At 37.5% G+C, this 18,050-nt stretch overlaps 1 protein-coding gene across 17 annotated transcripts in view; it reads right to left on the bottom strand.

Moving 5' to 3' along the window:
* Positions 1 to 18,050, bottom strand: part of RBM26 (RNA binding motif protein 26) — an 84,141-nt gene that overhangs the window by 40,268 nt on the left and 25,823 nt on the right. For 9 of the 17 annotated variants that reach the window (XM_062194046.1, XM_062194043.1, XM_062194042.1 and 6 more), the window contains exons 4-12: positions 17,038 to 17,126; positions 16,140 to 16,357; positions 13,636 to 13,896; positions 11,552 to 11,791; positions 10,966 to 11,136; positions 10,505 to 10,660; positions 4,395 to 4,506; positions 3,183 to 3,342; positions 82 to 246 (exon numbers count right to left, since the gene is read on the bottom strand). In XM_062194046.1, the coding sequence (XP_062050030.1) occupies positions 82 to 246; positions 3,183 to 3,342; positions 4,395 to 4,506; positions 10,505 to 10,660; positions 10,966 to 11,136; positions 11,552 to 11,791; positions 13,636 to 13,896; positions 16,140 to 16,357; positions 17,038 to 17,126 (1,572 nt within the window). The remainder of the gene's footprint in view (positions 1 to 81; positions 247 to 3,182; positions 3,343 to 4,394; positions 4,507 to 10,504; positions 10,661 to 10,965; positions 11,137 to 11,551; positions 11,792 to 13,635; positions 13,897 to 16,139; positions 16,358 to 17,037; positions 17,127 to 18,050) is intronic. The other 8 variants (XM_062194048.1, XM_062194053.1, XM_062194052.1 and 5 more) reach the window with 3 other exon arrangements.

Below are 18,050 nucleotides of genomic sequence, written 5' to 3'. Positions count from 1 at the left end.
ACTTGATTTCAATGCCTCTGCTCTTAAACACTTTGCCAAGAGCTGTCTAAGTATGTAATTTCACATAAATTTCTCTCTTACCTTTGGGGAAGTAGTTTGTAACTGTTGAGTGCTTCCTTCTCTGTGCCAATAAACCTTAATAAAGCGATTATTTAACACTGCTTCTGTACTTGATATTGCTTTCTTTGCTTCTTCATACGTTGCAAATTGGATAAGGGCACCTTCAGGATCACCATTATAAGCAACCTAAGATTTAAATTATTAACAGTGAGTTTTCCAATGGCATCTGTTGCTTCCTTAAGTAAAACTGCTCAAGAAGTTAAACACTAGCCCTCCAGGAGGAGAGAATCTTCATATTTCCTTCTATTGCGGCAACTGTCACAGTTTACTTTAACTCCAGAAAGAAAAATAGTAACAGGATTGTTCACAGTACAAAAAAGAGCCTTCTCTGTGTTAACAGTAGAGAATGCTGATAGCACACGCTACATACAGGAAGTTGAAGCGTTCTCTTTTCACCCCTAATTTAATGCTAATTATGAAAAATGATACCTATATGTCAATGAGTGACATGGCCAAGAATTATGTAATCTGGAGAAGGCAGTAAGCTATTTTGGAAAGTGTTATCTCTAAATAAAAATTACAGAAAAACCCACTTGTACAATATCCTAGATCTGTAATTCTCACAATATTTGCAGAAGCACAAGAAAATTTAAGAACATACATAACAAAAGGATCACTCTTATTTGCCATATGAGGAAATGAATTCAAGGAATATGATCCTATAGACATAGACAACCAATAAATATAAATCCATGAGTTTTCATATCAAATTTCTTATCTTTTCAATAATAAGAATGTTTTCTAAAGTGTGGCAAATAAACCACTGGTGGTGTGCAGCGATACATAATAAAGATTGAGATACAGTCTGATTCAACTGCCTGGCTCAAACTTTGTCTGCTATTACCACATAAGCATGAATGAGTTATTTAACTTTTCTTGCCTCAGTTTCTTCTTCTGTAAATGAGAATAATAACAGTACTCATTTTGTAGTGTTACTTTGAGAATTAAATGATTCATGTAGAACAGAGTAAACCGCAAATATTCAGTAACTATCATAAGGAGGATTTTAGGTAGCATTTCAGTAATTATACAATTATTAGAATGTAAAAACATCAAGTTGACCAACACATTTAATTAAGAAACAGGTAAATGTGTTTTTTCAGTTGATTTTGAAAAACATATACTTCATAAATCATAATACAGGTAAATGTGTTTTTTATAATTGATTTTGAAAAACATATACTTTATAAATAATAATGCAGTTAGTATACAGATACAGCAAAAGGACCAACAAAGAGAAGGTATCGACTTCACTAATAATTAATGCAAACAGAAACAATAGTGAGATATTATGTTTTGTACCTCAGCTTTGCAAAATTTTTTAAACTAACATCACTACCAGTATAATTGTGTGAGGAAAAGAATATTCTGAGAACTTATTATGTCTAGATGTAAAAGTAGATCAAACTGAACACCCTCAAAAACATATTCAGAGATAATTTAAGATTAAGGAACCAAAAGGTAAAATGTGTATTATGGGCCAATAAAAACCTGTGTAGATGGACACAAAAATATGCAACAAAAAATCTAGAAGACACAGAAATTGAGACAACAATTTAATTGTATATGGGTATATGTGAGACACCATGAGTTGAAGGAGAAATGTTTCCTTTAAATTTTTTAGACACCCAAGGCTGGTGCTGTGGCATAGAAGAATAAGCTACCGCCTGCAACGTCAGAAGCCTATATGGGTGCCAGTTCAAGATCTAGCTGCTACATTTCAGATCCAGCTCCCTGCTAATGTACTTGGAAAAGCAGCAGAAGATGTCTCAAGAGCTTGGATCCCTGAACCCATGTGGGAGACCTGGAAGAAGCTCCTGGCTCCTGGCTTTGGCCTGACACAGCCCTAGCCGTTGTAACTACCCGGGGAGTGAACCAGCATATGGGAAGACCTCTCTCTCTCTCTGCCTCTCTCCCTCTCTGTAACTGTGCCTTTCAAATAAATTAATAAAGAATAAAAACTTATATACTTCGATTGCCCTACTCAAAGAGAAGCTTCATTTTTTTTCCTTTATTACATTTATAATAGGATTCTCTAAATGGCAAGAAAACAAAATTTTCTAAAATACCAACTGTAACCTCTAAAATTTATTGATATTTTATCAGATTATAAAATTATTTTTTGAAAACAAAAATACCATACAAACTATAATATTTTCAATAATTAAACATATCACATAATGTAAACTTAAATCACTAAAAAAAACCTCACAGGTTATATACAACCAAGCCAAGTCTAATTCTAGGTGAAGTCAAATATAAATTATACTGTAATTTATATTGAGTGATGTTCAAACAGAGTAAAGAAATATGTGTAAAATAATTACAGGGGCCAGCCTTGTGGTGCTAAGCTAGCACCTATGACACCAGCATCCCTTACAGCTCCAGTTCAAGTCTGGCCTGCTCCACTTCCTATCTAGCTCCCTGATAATGTGCCTGGGATGTATAAAACCTCGATGGAGTCCCAGGCTCCTGGCTTCTGCCTGGTCTAGACTTAGCTGTTGTGTCCATCTGAAGAATGAACCAGTGGATGGAAAAGTATCTTTTTCTCTGTCTCCTCCTGTGTCACTCTTTGGGGAAAAAAAAAATCTTAAAAAAAACTTTATTAAAAACAATAATTACAGATTATATGGTACTTGGGCCCTGAAAGTACCTAATAAATGCTTTCCCATTACAGAGGTGGTAAAAAGAAAGTCTGAAGTATCGTGTTGCAATGATATTGAAAAAATAAAAAGCTAAAAGATAAGATTTACCTGTGTGATAATTTAACTTTGTAATTTACAACATTTATCATTTACAACAATCTCTATCAGGTAAAAAGTTTATAACATTATAATCAATCCAAACTCCTGTCTTTTAAAAAAATCTTACTTAAAATCACACACTTTTATATCTGATCTTAGCTAAAAGACCAAGAAGCATTAAAATAACACATTTTCCTAAAAGGTAAAGTTTCATTTCAAGTCCAATTTTCCAAATGTATACTATTAACAAATTTCCCATAATATTCCTTACTACATTAAGTTCCCTTTAAATAATTAAGTAGAGATAACAGCTCTCACCTGTAGGTTAACCAAGGTTCCAAATCGACTAAAATGTTCATTAAGTTTACTGATATTATTTAATTCTGGAGGAACTTTTCTAAGTTCAAGTTTGGTGTTCTCATTTCCAAACTGAACCTTCTTCTGGAAGCCTGGGCTGTTTGTCCTGTTAAAATTTGGCCTATAAACAAAAATCAAGTTAATTAATACATTAAGTCTTAACCTCTACCAAGTACAATGGGATAAAGTTTTACATGTAAAATTAATATCAAGTTCAATTCTCCACCCCTACAAAAAACGATTTAAAATTTATTTCAAACAACAAAGTTTCCAAATTAGAAATAGTAACATCTTTCACAAAGTGAATTTACAAGGGTCCTGCCATGTCATTTTAACTTTCCATTTTTGATCTGCTCCTACTTAACATTCTTAGCAAAACAGGTTCTATTTCCCTATTTCAATCAATTTGCATATAATATTCTATTTCTGCAAAAACTAATTTACTGAAATGGGTTTAAAGTTTTGGTTAAATGTAAAATTTGAAAATGCATTTTCTTTGATGCAAATAATCACTTCTCTTTTCCACTTAAAAAATGAATTGCTAGAAATACAGATCATACATTTGACACTTAAATCACAGACCTGGAACTAGAAACTAGCCATTACAAAAGATACTAAAGCTCTATGTGATCCCAGTCTCTCTTCACAGCAGATTTATAAATAAATCATCACATACACCCCCCACCATTACCACCAACACCCAACATTTTGGTTCCTTACCACTTGATCTAAAGCCCTTCCTTGACAATTCAGTGTCTATCCAGCTTTTCAAACTCCATAAAAAGCCCTAGAAAGCTAACAGGAACTGCCTATATGCTAGTCTCTTCCCAAACCTGATCCACATCTCCTTCTCGTAATGATGGGATATTTATGACCATCCTGGATATAGTTTGTATTCAATGACATATCTAAGTTACATAAGAGGAAGTTTTCTGGAGAAAAGGAAAGTGGAAAGGGGGAAAATTATATCCTCATCCACCACACCATTTTTCCAAGAAAATTCCTTTATAGTACCAGACAACTAATTTCTTAATTTTTTAGAAACTTCAGATTTAGTTGGTGATTCTCTACATAACAGAATCACAGTTTTTGAAAGAAAATACTATATTCTGGTCATAATACAATAACAACTGCAAAATCAGAGCACAATGAAATTCATCAATTTTCTCTTACTTGTCAAACCAAGTCTTTTTTGTAGGAACTCCAGGCTCCCCAGAACCAATGGTTCTTTTCCTTGATTCTGAATCCACTACTATCCTCATACTGCTTTTATTAGGTGGCTTTTCTGTTTTAAAACAAAAGGAAAAAACCCCACAGATTAGTATTTTCTGTTGATTATACCTACTTACTTAAAGTCATACTGAATAACTTCTGGTTTTTTGTCCAAATATATACATTTTAGAACAAACATAAAAATTTATGTTCAAGAGCAGGCATTTGGCCTACTAGTTGAGACACTGGATTCCTATATCAGAGTCTACCTGGGTTCAATTCTTGGTTCCAGCTCTTGACTCTAGCAGATCCCAGGAGACAGCATGGCTCCAGTTAATTGTGTTGCTGCTGCCCACATGGGAGACATGGACTGAGTTCCCAGCTCCTGGCTTTGGCCCAGCTGAGCCATTGTAGACATTTGGGGAATGAATCAATAGATGGAAGCTCTCTGTTTCTCCCTGTCTATCTCTTTCAGTCTCTCAAATAAATAAGTAAATAAAATCTATATTAAAATACAGCAATCTAAGGGATTTTCAAACTATTTCAAATACATTCTTTCATCTCACATTTAACTGTAAAGAAGAATAATTCTCACATGTCAAATCAAAATGTGATTCTGCAGATCACTTCTATGGAGTAAAGCACATGTCACTGCTCCCATTGGCCATTACACTCAACACAAATAAATACGAAAATATTCAAATAAACAAATACATCATCCTGAGACTCAGTTTTGAAATCAAACACACAATCTAACAGACTCAAAATGTAACAATCCAATAACCTTTCAGAATCACTAACAGAGTTGAGACTGAAGTGAACTGCTCATATAAACAGCAGCATATTAACATAATGAAAATGTACTTGATTTAAAAAGGAAAATACGTAAGACTGGAATCCACTACAAATTATTGCTAGTTTCAACAATTTATATTTACTTAGAATTTGATGAGAATGGAACATTTTAACCTGTTATCCCCAGATGACTTTAAAGTTCAAAACATGCAAACTTCAAACTACACAGAATTATATGGTTTTATATTTAATCAAAAGAATTTAGGATGTATTTCAGCACAATCTATTATGATTACAACTATGATCTCCATGAAGGAGAACACATCAATTTCTTATCACCCAGGAATGTTGTGCTGAAGACTAGTCCTAAATTTCTAACTTCTTGATTTTCTCTAGTGAGTTTCTTCTGGAAATCCTACGACTATCTGAAAACTCAATAGGTACAATATTAAAATTACCTTTATATTAAAATGTTTTTATATTTAGACCAGTGTTGTGGTGCAGCTGGTTAGGCTGTTGCCTGCAATTCTGGCACCCCACGTGGGTACTAGTTAGGTCCCAGCTGCTCCACTTCAGATCCAGTTCCCTGATGGTACACCTGGGAGTACAGCAAAGGATGGCCTAGGTGCTTGAGGCCCTGCTGCCCACGCAAGAGACCTGGGTGGAGTTCCAGACTACTGGCTTTGGCCTGGCCCAGCCCTGACCACTGTGGCCATTTTGGGAGGTGAAGCCGGGATAGGGTATCTCTCTCCCACCCCACTCCCTCTCTTTGTGGCTTTGCCTGTTGGATAAATACATCTTTTTGAAAAAATTTTTATCTTTCTTAAACATTTCTATTAATTCCACCACAATTTTCTCAAAGACCATAGTCAGTCATATTTCATTCCTGATACTCCCCATATCACTTCAACTAATCTTTCATGCATTTTTTCTCATTTTTAAAATATCCCTAGTATAAACTTCTCTTACTTTTGATTTAGTCTATCTTTCTAACTGGGCTTTTACGTCCAGATTCTCCATCAATTGATTTTTCCCACACAAACAAGAGTACTTCAAAAAGTGCATGGCAAATGGAATTAAAAGATAAGTTTATCTTGGTGCAAGCCAATTAAATTCAAGAACATGAGAGGTTTCCAAAATGTTCATGGAAAATGCTACTCTGAAAAAAGATTTACACAAGGTTTTCAAAAGTTTTTGTACTGGGGCCAGCGCTGAGGTACAGCAGGTTAACCTGCCATCTGCAGAGCCACCATCCATATGGGTGCCAGTTGGATTCCTGGCTGCTCCACTTCTGATCCAGCTCCCTGCTAGTGCACCTGGGAAGGCATCAGAAGTTGGCCCAAGTCCTAGAGCTCCTGTACCCACGTGAGAGACCTGAAGGAGGCCCCAGGTTCCTGGCTTCATGCTGGCAACTACAGTCATTTGGGGAGTAAACCAGCAGATGGAAGATACCCCTATCTCTCTCTCTCTCTCTCTCTCTCTCTCCCTAATTTCTTTCAAATAAATAAATAAATTCAAAAAAAATTTTTTTGTACCAAATTAAACTTACCTTTTGGAATCTAACTACTTTCCTCCATATTCAACTTTCCCACAACACAGGTGTTTCTCATCAATATTTAAACATTACAGCTCAAATTACTTCATTTTTAAAAAAGAAAACCTCATGAAACCAATTTCAGCTACCTCATTTTCTCTCCTCCTACCCCCATAGCCATTTCCTAAGAAAGGCCTACACTTACTAACTTTGCTTCCTTTCCACCCACTCACAAATCCTGTGAAAGTTGCCAGCTGCTTCCATTACTGCTCTTAACTTGGTCTTATTAAAACTGCTATTCAAATTTGTTACTCAAACTTATGAAAACTGGGGCCGGCACTGTGGAGTAGTGGGTAAAGGCACCGCCTGTAGTGCTGGCATCCCATATTGGCTCCAGTTCAAGTCCCAGCTGCTCCACTTCTGATCCAGCTCTCTCTGCTATGGCCTGGGAAAGCAGTGGAAGATGGCCCATGTCCTTGGGCCCCTGCAACTATGTGGGAGCCCCGGAAGAAGCTCTAGGTTGCTGGCTTCGGATCAGCCCAGCTCCGGCTGTTGTGGCCATTTGGGGAGTGCACCAGCAGATGAAAGACCTCTCTCTCCCTCTCTCCATCTGCCTCTGTAACTATGCCTTTCAAATGAATAAAATAAATATTAAAAAAAAAAAAAGCTATGAAAAGTTCTCAGTACTTCTCTTACTTGACTTCTCAGAGGGATCTGTTGCTGCTGATCACCTTATCTTCCCTGAATTTTCAGGAATCTCCCCTTCTGTGTTTGTTGCTTTTTGGTTTTATTCTTTCAGTCCTCTATGTTAGCTCCTTTATATACTTAAGCTTTCTCATCTTACTCCATGCAATACCTTTAAGACACATCTTTCCTATCATTGCCATAGCTTCATTCATCTTTTTCAGTGATGTGGGATAAGGGGGAAGGAAAAGAGAGGGGGCAGTAGGATAGTAAAAACCCAGGAGAAAGGCTTTTATAATCTATGTAAGACATACCCATAGACTTTGGTGTGGCTCCTTTCAAATCCCCTTACCTGACGAACAGGATAGAAGAAAACGTTAAGAACCAAAGTCCTGGCAGCTAGTCAGCCCCTACCTAACCTGCTTGCCGCTGCTTCCTTGCAGTGTGTCCAATAAGTACAGTCCTGCTCACTGGAAAAGAATCAAAGTCCTACCTATTACAATCACAAAATCTGTACTTTCTAGTTAAGTGCCTCTCACGGATCTCAAACTTCCACATTTTATCTCCCACCTAACATTTTTATTCAAATGTCCCCTGGAGGGGCCCCTGCACACTGCTGTGATGAACTGGGTTAACGCCCTGGCATGAAGCGCCAGCATCCCATATGGGTACCGGTTCTAGTCCCGGCTGCTCCACTTCCAATCCAGCGCTCTGCTATGGCCTGGGAAAGCAAAAGATGGCCCAAGTCCTTGGGCTCCTGCACCCACGTGGGAGACCTGGAAGAAGCTCCTGGCTCCTGGCTCCTGGCTCCAGATCGGCGCAGCTCTGGCCGTTGCGGCCAATTGGGGAGTAAACCAGCACAGAAGGAAGATCTCTCTCTCTCTCTCTCTCTGGCTCTCCTCTCTCTGTGTAACTCTTTCAAATAAGTAAATAAACATTTAAAAAAAAAAGTCCCATGGACAAAACAAACACATCCAAATTTATCTTCCTATCAAATCTATTGTTTCTAATGAATGATATTATGATCTGCCTAATTATCAAGGGCAGAATTCTCATGTCTAGTTTCACTCATTTCCTTACTCTAATCCCCACAATTAACTACTGTCAATTCCTTCCACTAAATTTAAATCTTTGACTTCACACTTGCTTATTTATTATTTATGTGAAAGGCAAACCAATGGAGAGGGCAATGGGGCTGAGGCGGGGCGGGGGAGATCTGATCTTCCATCTACTGGTTCACTTCTCAAACAGGTTCACTTCCTGCAACAGTCATGGCTGGGCCAGTACTAAGCCAGGAGCCAGGAACTCCATTAGGGTCTCCTACCTGGGTAAAAGGGACCCAAGTACTTTGAAACATCATCTGTTGCCTCCCAGGGTGTGTGTCAACAGGAAACTGGATTGAAAGCAGAGGCATTCTGATATAAGATGTGAGCATCCCAAGCAGTAGCTTAACCTGTTGCACTACAACACCTGCCCTATCACTTCCCACTGTTTTTGTCTGAGTTTAGCTACTAAAATTTCTATTGTAGAATTCTTTAAATTCTTTAATTGGCCTCTTACCTCTATCACATCCCTTACTTCTTCTATTCCAGTCACAAAATTCTTTTAGTTTCTACAAATTACCACAGGGTGCCTACAGTTTGTCTACCCCCTCTCCAATTATGCTGACTTATTCCACATTTCCAAAGCTGATCAAGTGGAAACATCCTGCATTTAGCATTGGTCACAATACATAGTGCTAAGTGGCACTTTCTTTGTCCAGTAGTACTTTCACTACATTTTTACAACAAGACTTTTGCTCCTACAAATGCCTCCCAAGTCTGGTTCACTGGCCCTCTTAGAAACTCTAAGCCATCTAAAATCCTGCTTTACTTTTAGTACATTCTGTATCTGAAGGTTTACTAAGAAAGATAGTAATATGCTGTTCCTCTAGTAACTGAGATGGGTTTGATCCAATTCATTTGTATTATTTCACTCAGATTCCCTCTCACTGATATTTATTTATGATGGAGCAATGTTAAAAACACAGAGCAAGTTCTTCCTGGTATATTACCAACAAATATGTCTTGGTAGTTTATGAGTTTTGTTCTCAATGTTCTTTTATTAAATTGTAAAATGTTTTTCTGCTTAAAATTGAGAATACTGGTTTTGATTATTATTAATGGAAAAATATTGAAATCCTTGTGTCTATATTGAATCATGGCCGGCGCCGCAGCTCACTTGGCTAATCCTCCGCCTGCGGCGCTGCCGGGTTCTAGTCCCAGTTGGGACACCTGATTCTGTCCTGGTTGCTTCTCTTCCATTCCAGCTCTCTGCTGTGACCCAGGAAGCCCTTGGGCCCTGCACCCGCATGGGAGACCAGGAGGAAGCACCTGGCTCCTGGCTTCCGATCTGCACAGCGCGCTGGCCGTTGCGGCCATTTGGGGGGGTGAACCAACAGAAAAGGAAGCCCTTTCTCTCTGTCTCTCACTGTCTAAATCTGCCTGTCAAAAAAATAAAAATAAAAAATATATATATATTGAATCATGCCAGTATTTACCAATTTCTCCTCCTCCTTAGAAATTCTGAAAAGAATTATGAAGTCTCTGGATCACTTTTAAATTAGTAATAATACCAAGTCATCAAAAGGTCTACATTATTTTCATTTGTTTAATAAGGGTAATTCCCCATAAAGGTTTAAATTAGTAGACATAAAGGTCTAACATCATGACAAACTTAAATCAAAGCCATCTACAGCCTATTACAAATGTATAATAATTATATAACAAACACTTTTAGAAACTGTTTATGTGTCACAATACAGGACAGTGACTCTGGAACTCAAACAGAGAATACATCAGAACATACGGGGGGAGGGGGAGATAGCAATAATAGCATAGACAATCTTCAATTTAAATGGGTCGCTAAATAAGTTATTTGATACACAAAAAACATGTTATTAATGAAGAATATATTTTTAAATCAGCTCACAAAATAAGTACATGATATATGTATGCAGTATAAAGATTATCACTATGAATTACACAACAAAGACTCTGAGAAAAGATGTTCAAAGTACCTCTGGGTGGCAAATCCATATCCCCTGATGTTAGTCCTATCAAGTTAGGCCTCTGTGCATGTACTCTGTGTCTATACATAGGTCTGGAAGTGTTTGTTATACTTGGGGCTTCAGGATTGTAGCCATCTGTGTCATATGTATCTGGTAATACAAAAACTGCAATTAAAAAACAGTTATAAAACTCCACTTGGTAATTTTTAATATTGATAACAGAAAAAGCTAACCATATACCAACACGTTTTATATGTATTAAAAACTTAATGTCATAAGAATAAAAATTACATTTTTAAAAAAACCATAACTGGCAATTTATTTATCGTATATTCACCATCTTTATATTATATGCTATATAATTTTAGTAAGGAAAATACTTCTGATAGACCAATTCACTATCTAGACATTTTTAAATTCTTCATCTAAACCTGTATTGTATTATCAATATAGGGAGGGCAAAACTGCACCTGCAGTAAAAAGAGAGGGTGGAGCTGGAGGAGTTTGATGATGAATGCCAGTTGTTACTACAGTAGGAACAGAACTGGTCGCAGAATTTGGGGGAGCATCCATGCCAGATGGTTGTAAAGGAGGAAGTGGAGGTGGTGGTCCTGTCAAAACCAAAGAATAAGAAATATCATCTGAAAGCAAACAAATAAAATGAGTTATTATATATCCAAACATGATATTCTTATTATCAATACATAATATATACAAACATCAACCAAATTAATCATGACTAAATTAATTTAAAAGGTAAAATCTCATTTCAATGTGTTAAAAAATAGGTTTTCCTTAAGCTATAAGTGATTCTCAACAGCCAGGATTTATCAGTGACATTCATAATTCACAGGGCTAATCTAAACCACAGTAATAGGTCTGGCATAAGCTGAAAAGTGGAGGCATACTACCAATGCAGTATGCTGCTTATAATTTCCACCAATGATTTATGCTACTACTTGAAGTACTTGTAACAAAATCAAATATCAAACTATTAAATTTATAAAAAGACTATGCATGAATACATAAATATAGAAGACACACATATTAATTTACCTGTGACAGGTGGAAGACTGGGTGGTAATGGACCAGGAGGTGGCACTGGCGGTCTAAGATTCACAGGTGGGGGTGTAAGAATTGGTGGGGGCGGGGGGAGTCCAGGAGGAGGTGGTCCTTCAACAACAGGAGGCTGTGCTGGAAAAGGCAGCATACCAGGAAGATTCACATCTTCTACAACTACTGGGTCACTTCCATGATCAAAAGGGCACATGTCTCCTCTCATACAAAAACCCTTTTCTGTGAGCAAAGAAAAAATCACAAACAAATGTAAAAAAGCACTAGAAATATAAATTTTAAGTTAACAAAAGGTGCTTAAAATATAATGATTAAAATACATTAGGGAAACACATACTTAACTATTTCACAAGGGATACTCATTTTCTGTAATATAAATATTCATCAAGTAATATTATATCTAATATACACATGAAAATAATATATCACCAAACTAAAGAGTATCTAGCTAGCAAGATGATAAAAAATATATAATCTTTGTCATAAAAGACATTAACTTTAATTTAATCTCCCATTACTTATAAAACTTTTACAGCATATCTTTAAGTCTTTAATTCAGGAGTTTGTAATGTGCTGCAGCAGGCTAAGATAAGCCACAGTCTGCAATGCCAGCATCCCATATGGGCCCTGCTGCAAGTCAAGGCTGTTCTACTTCCAATCCAGCTCCTTTCTAATGTGCCGGGAAAGCAGTAGAAAACAGCCAAAGTGTTTGGGTACCTACACCTACGTGAGAAACTTGGATAAAGCTCCTGGCTCACAGTTTCAGCTTGGTCCAGCCCTGGCCATTGCGGCTATTTGGGGAGTGAACCAGCAGACAGAAAATCTCTTTCTCTGTCTCCTCCTTCCTGTAAATCTTTCTTTTTTTTATTTTTTTTTATTTTTGACAGGCAGAATGGACAGTGAGAGAGAGAGACAGAGAGAAAGGTCTTCCTTTTGCCGTTGGTTCACCCTCCAATGGCCGCCGCGGTAGCGCGCTACGGCCGGCGCACCGCGCTGATCCGATGGCAGGAGCCAGGTGCTTCTCCTGGTCTCCCATGGGGTGCAGGGCCCAAGCACTTGGGCCATCCTCCACTGCACTCCCGGGCCATAGCAGAGAGCTGGCCTGGAAGAGGGGCAACCGGGATAGGATTGGTGCCCCGACCGGGACTAGAACCTGGTGTGCTGGCGCCGCAAGGCGGAGGATTAGCCTAGTGAGCTGCGGTGCCGGCGCCGTGGCTTAACAGGCTAATCCTCCGCCTTGTGGCGCCGGCACACCGGGTTCTAGTCCCGGTCGGGGCACCGATCCTGTCCCGGTTGCCCCTCTTCCAGGCCAGCTCTCTGCTGTGGCCAGGGAGTGCAGTGGAGGATGGCCCAAGTGCTTGGGCCCTGCACCCCATGGGAGACCAGGAGAAGCACCTGGCTCCTGCCATTGGAACAGCGCGGTGCGCCGGCCGCAGCACGCCTACCGCGGTGGCCATTGGAGGGTGAACCAACGGCAAAAAGAAAGACCTTTCTCTCTCTCTCTGTCTCCCTCTACTGTCCACTCTGCCTGTCCAAAAAAAAAAACAAAAAAACAAAAAAACAAACAAAAAAAAAACCCAGTAGCTTTAAATTGATAACTATCAGTACAGACTAATCAAAGATTCAGTGAAATTTCCCACTATTTCCAGTCTTTGAGTTACTGTGTACAACCTAAACTTACAGAATGCAGACAGGTTTATTACTTTAATACTCCATGTGGGGGCTGGTGACACCCTGGCTTGGAGTACCAGCACCCCACATGGGCGCTGGTTCAAGACCCAACTGCTCCACTTCCAATCCAGCTCTCTGCTACGGCCTGGGAAAGCAGTAGAGGATGGGCCAAGTCCTTGGGCCCCTGTACCCGCATGGAAGACCTGGAAGAAGCTCCTGGCTCCTGGCTTCAGATCGGCACAGCTCCAGCTGTTGCAGCCAATTAGGGAGTGAACCAGCAGATGGAAGACCTCCCTCTCTCTGCCTCTCCTCTGTGTAACTCTTTCAAATAAATAAATAAATAAATAAATCTTTAAAAAAAAAAAAATACTCCACGCAACAGCTCAAAGACTTACCATCATAGTCTCTACAACGTTTCTTTGGCATCGGTGGTCTTACATAAGAGTTATGGTCCACCTGATCTTCATGAAATTCTGACCAGCTTTCGGTAGTGTTGTTACCATGATGAGTAGGAGCAATTACTGTAATAGTGCTGCTCAAAGTAGGTACAGGATAGTGGCCAGATGAAATATTAGGTACCGAAGAGACTGGAGTATAATTATTTTCTAATGGATCTGTTCTATCCAGGTCATATTTAGGTTTTACCAGATCTCTTTCTGCAATAAAATATGCATTACTTAGAAAATTATACTCTATTATAAAAAAGTCTTAGATGTAAGAAATTATATTTTTGCTTAACAGAAAAAAATTTTATATTTTGCACAACTTTTTCATTTTAAAGCTATTTAATAATAAGCAATACTCTGAAATCAGCTATTTAAGTATGACCTAAACCATAAAATCACATATACACCTGCTTTTTGGGGCCAGCACTGGCATCCCAAATGGGTGCCAGTTCAAGTCCCAGCTGCTCCACTTCCGATCCAACTCCCTGCTAATGCATCTGGGAATGCAGTGAAAGATGACCCAAGTTCTTAGGTCCCTGCACCTATTTAGGAGACCGGAAGAAATTTCTGGCTCCTGGGTTTGGATCAGCCCAGCTCTGGCTGTTGTGGTCATTTGGGGAGTGAGCCAGCAGATGGAAGATTCTAATTCTACCTTTCAAATAAAATAAATAAATCTTTAAAAAACTAAATAAAGTTGCTTTTCATTGGAGTTTTGCTTACTGAAGTAAGATTTTCATTTTCCTCACTGCAATCTTAGTCTCATAACTGTAGCCCACAAAACAAAATATGCAATAAAAGTATGGCTCTTTTCCCTGTGATGAACACTTGTTATCTTGCATCAAATAGATCAGTAAGAGAATAAATGGGCAAAGAGGAAGAGAAGTTCACGTTAAACATGAGCCAAGAAAGTAGGCTTTATATGGTTCCAACAAAAACAGTAAGATATTAAAGAAATTATGTAAATGAAGCAATGTGCAAAGGGACCTGCTTTACCTAGATCTCAGTGAGGGAAAACACTGTACAAAAAATATAACAGGGGCCAGCTGTTATAGTGGGTAAAGCTTCCACCTGCTGGCATCCCACAAGGGTATGGTTCTAGTCTCAGCTGCTCTACTTTTGATCAAATACTCTGGTATGTCCCGGGAAAGGAGTGGAAGATGGCCCAAGTCCTTGGGCCCCTGCACTCACATGGGAGTCCCAGAAGAAGCTCCTAGCTTCTGGCTTCAGACTGGCCCAGCTCTGGCAGTTGCGGTCATTTGGGGAGTGAACTAGAGGATGGAAGACCTCTCTCTCTCTCTCTCTCTCTCTCTCTCTCTCTCAGAAGAAGCTCCTAGCTCCTGACTGCAGACTGGCCTAGCTCTGGCTGTTGCGGCCATCTGGGGAGTAAACTAGAGGATGGAAGACCTCTCTCTCTCTCTTCGCCTCTCTGTAACTCTACCTTTCAAATAAATAAATAAATAAATATTTTTTTAAAAAGAAAAATATAACAGAATATACATCTTACATAAAGGCCATAGAGTATTAATTAGAGTTGAAAAAAAATCTCTAAATTAGAGCAAAGGTATTTTACTCAAAGGTATTTTACTTGTTTTACAATGTCTTCCTTTCAATAATACGCATTCAAAGTAAAATTACACATATTGGAGATGACATGCTCCTATAAATCATATCTGAAATGATAAGTGTTACACAGTGAATTGCACATGCTTAAAATGTACAATTCAATTATTTTTTAATCCACGTATGCCTATGAAACCAATACAATTCAAAATGAACATACTCATCACTCCTAATCCAGGCCTCCTTTAGTACACTAATTTGTTTTCTATCATAACAGACTAGTTAATATTTTCTAAAATGTTATATACCTATGTATGTTTGACTTCTTTCACTCAACTTAGTTATTTTGAGGTTCAATCATTTTGCCACATGTTTTAACAGTGGCTGTTTCCTTTTTATCCATACTAGGATATAAATATACTAAAATATCTTAATCCATTTACATGTTGATGGAAATTTCAGTTGTTTCTAGTTCTATTATACGAACAATTCTGTATAAGTCTTAGTGAGTGGACTTATATTCTCATTTTTTTTTACTAAATACCTAGGAGTGGATTGGCTGAGTCATAGGCTAGGTTTAGGTTTAAAATTTATGACAATGACAAAGTGTCTCCCAAAGAATTCTGGTTTATCTACATTCTCACCAGCACTGAATATAGTCAATCTTTTTCATTGTAGCCATCCTGATGAATGTGCAGTGCTAATTATTTGTGATTTTACTTTGCATGGAATGAAATTTCTTAAAGAAACTTTTAAAAAGATTTTACTTAGACCACAAGACCCAAGAACAACATAGAAGAAATGAAGATAGCAGTGGCAAAACGTTAAATAATTTAAAATAAACCTTACATGTGGAATGCTAACCAAAATATACACACACGTGCATTATTTACCTCTACTTCGTGTTCTGCTTCTGCTTCTAGTTCTGCTTCTATCTCTATCCCTGTCACGAAGCCTCTCTTTACTCCAACTTCGACTTCGACTCCTGCTGTAACTGCGACTCCTCCCCCGTCTTCTGTTGTACCGGTCTCTGTATGAATCTCTTCGAGGAGGGTTTCGATCATAATCTCTTTTGCGAGAACGATCATCTTTTTTCCTTTCATCACGACTTCTAAAAAAAATATATAGTTGCTTTTATGTATATAGACAATTTCAAGTGGATACAGGAAAAACTCTTTTAAGTGTCAAAGTTATATGTAATTCTTATAACATTGTAACTTTTTACCCAACCACACATTTGTATTATATGCCAACTACTCAAACTGAAAAAAAAAAAAAAAAAAAAAAAAAAAAAACCCGAGTTTAGATACTCCAAAATCCTTTTTAAATAAAAATAAACCTCTTTTAAAGTCTTATTCTTTAGTCTTAGTCACAACAGCACCTACACAATCAGACATTTGTACCTAAAAGCATCAATACATGTCTCATGTACATACTGTCTTGTACATACACTCTCGTAGGCCTATCACTTTCACTGTACTCAACATACTTTGAAAACCTTAAAGGATAAAATAAAAATAATCTAATGACACTAAAGGGAAACTTCAGCCAAAAAAAAGGTCTTACATTAAAATTCCACTGGATTTGAAGTTAGCAATAAAAATTATAACTAACATATGCCAAGCATTATTCTAAACCTTTTACCTCAGAGATCTACAAAACTGACCTAGGTTTTCATAGTAGAAAAGCACCTAGTTACTTTGCTATACCAACAAAAGAGAGCACATTACTTGTTCCTATGCATAAGGCAATCAAAGTCTAAGCATCAAGCATGGTTCAATAACCACTCACCTATTTTCTCTATAACGGGAGCTTGACTGGGGAGGACTGTGATTTAGCCTTCTAGAAAACTTCTTCTCTCGTTCTTCCTCTTTTGTGATCTTACAAACCAAAAAAAAAGATACTCTTCTTTGCCATGTTACTATTTCAGTGATTTAATTATTAAAATTATTAATAGAATATGTGAAAACTATCATCTCGTAAATATTAAAACAAAATAAACTTCTTTACTAGTTAGAATTATTCAATTATTTAATTTAGCCATAAAAAGGCAATCCACTCAAAGTTGAAACAAATGGTAAAGAAAAATCATAAATATATATCTTCAGATAAGAACATTAAGCAAACATTTAAAATATCCTCATTTTAACATAATTCATGGAAAGTCAATTTTATTCCTTCTTCTAAAATACTAATATGCACTCTTTTTTTTTTTTTGGGGGGGGGGAGATTAGTCTCACACTAAACACATCAAGGAACAAAGGAAAATACATTTGAAATATCCAAGTCATTAAAAGAAAATAGTTGAAAATCAGTAAATCTGTAAGACAAAATATTCTCAGTTTCCCATTACACTGGGTCTTACAAGGTGCCTCCATTCATTCAAACTAATCACTACTAGAAAGCAAACCTGGAAAATACTGCCTTGATTAGTAACACTTTCTCCAGACTATAATATCTACAACACTGGTTCTGTAAGACATAAATAGATATGATTAGAATAAAAGGCTTTAGAGGTAAAATATACTCAAGAAATACTGAACACTAACTTTTGTAAATACAAAAGGGCTAAAGATTTTGCATTTTTAATAAGAATCTTAAGACATTCTGAAACAGAGTATCTACAAATAGGGTACTCATGTTATCGTTTATAGCAGCTTTTCTAGCATCCCTTTATGTAAGAGCTTCTTTCTGTCAAAAGTGTGCCACTTGGATTAGATAAATTAAATGGAAACTCTACTAATAGACTGAACTAGAAGAAACACTCTTTAAAGCCTTCTTTCAATAGCTTGACATTTTAAAGC

This window comes from Lepus europaeus, chromosome 6, assembly GCF_033115175.1.
Source record: "Lepus europaeus isolate LE1 chromosome 6, mLepTim1.pri, whole genome shotgun sequence".
NCBI classification, from domain to species: Eukaryota; Metazoa; Chordata; class Mammalia; order Lagomorpha; family Leporidae; genus Lepus; species Lepus europaeus.
The sequence above is the reverse complement of the archived record's forward strand: the minus strand, read 5'-3'. Positions and strand labels throughout refer to the sequence as shown.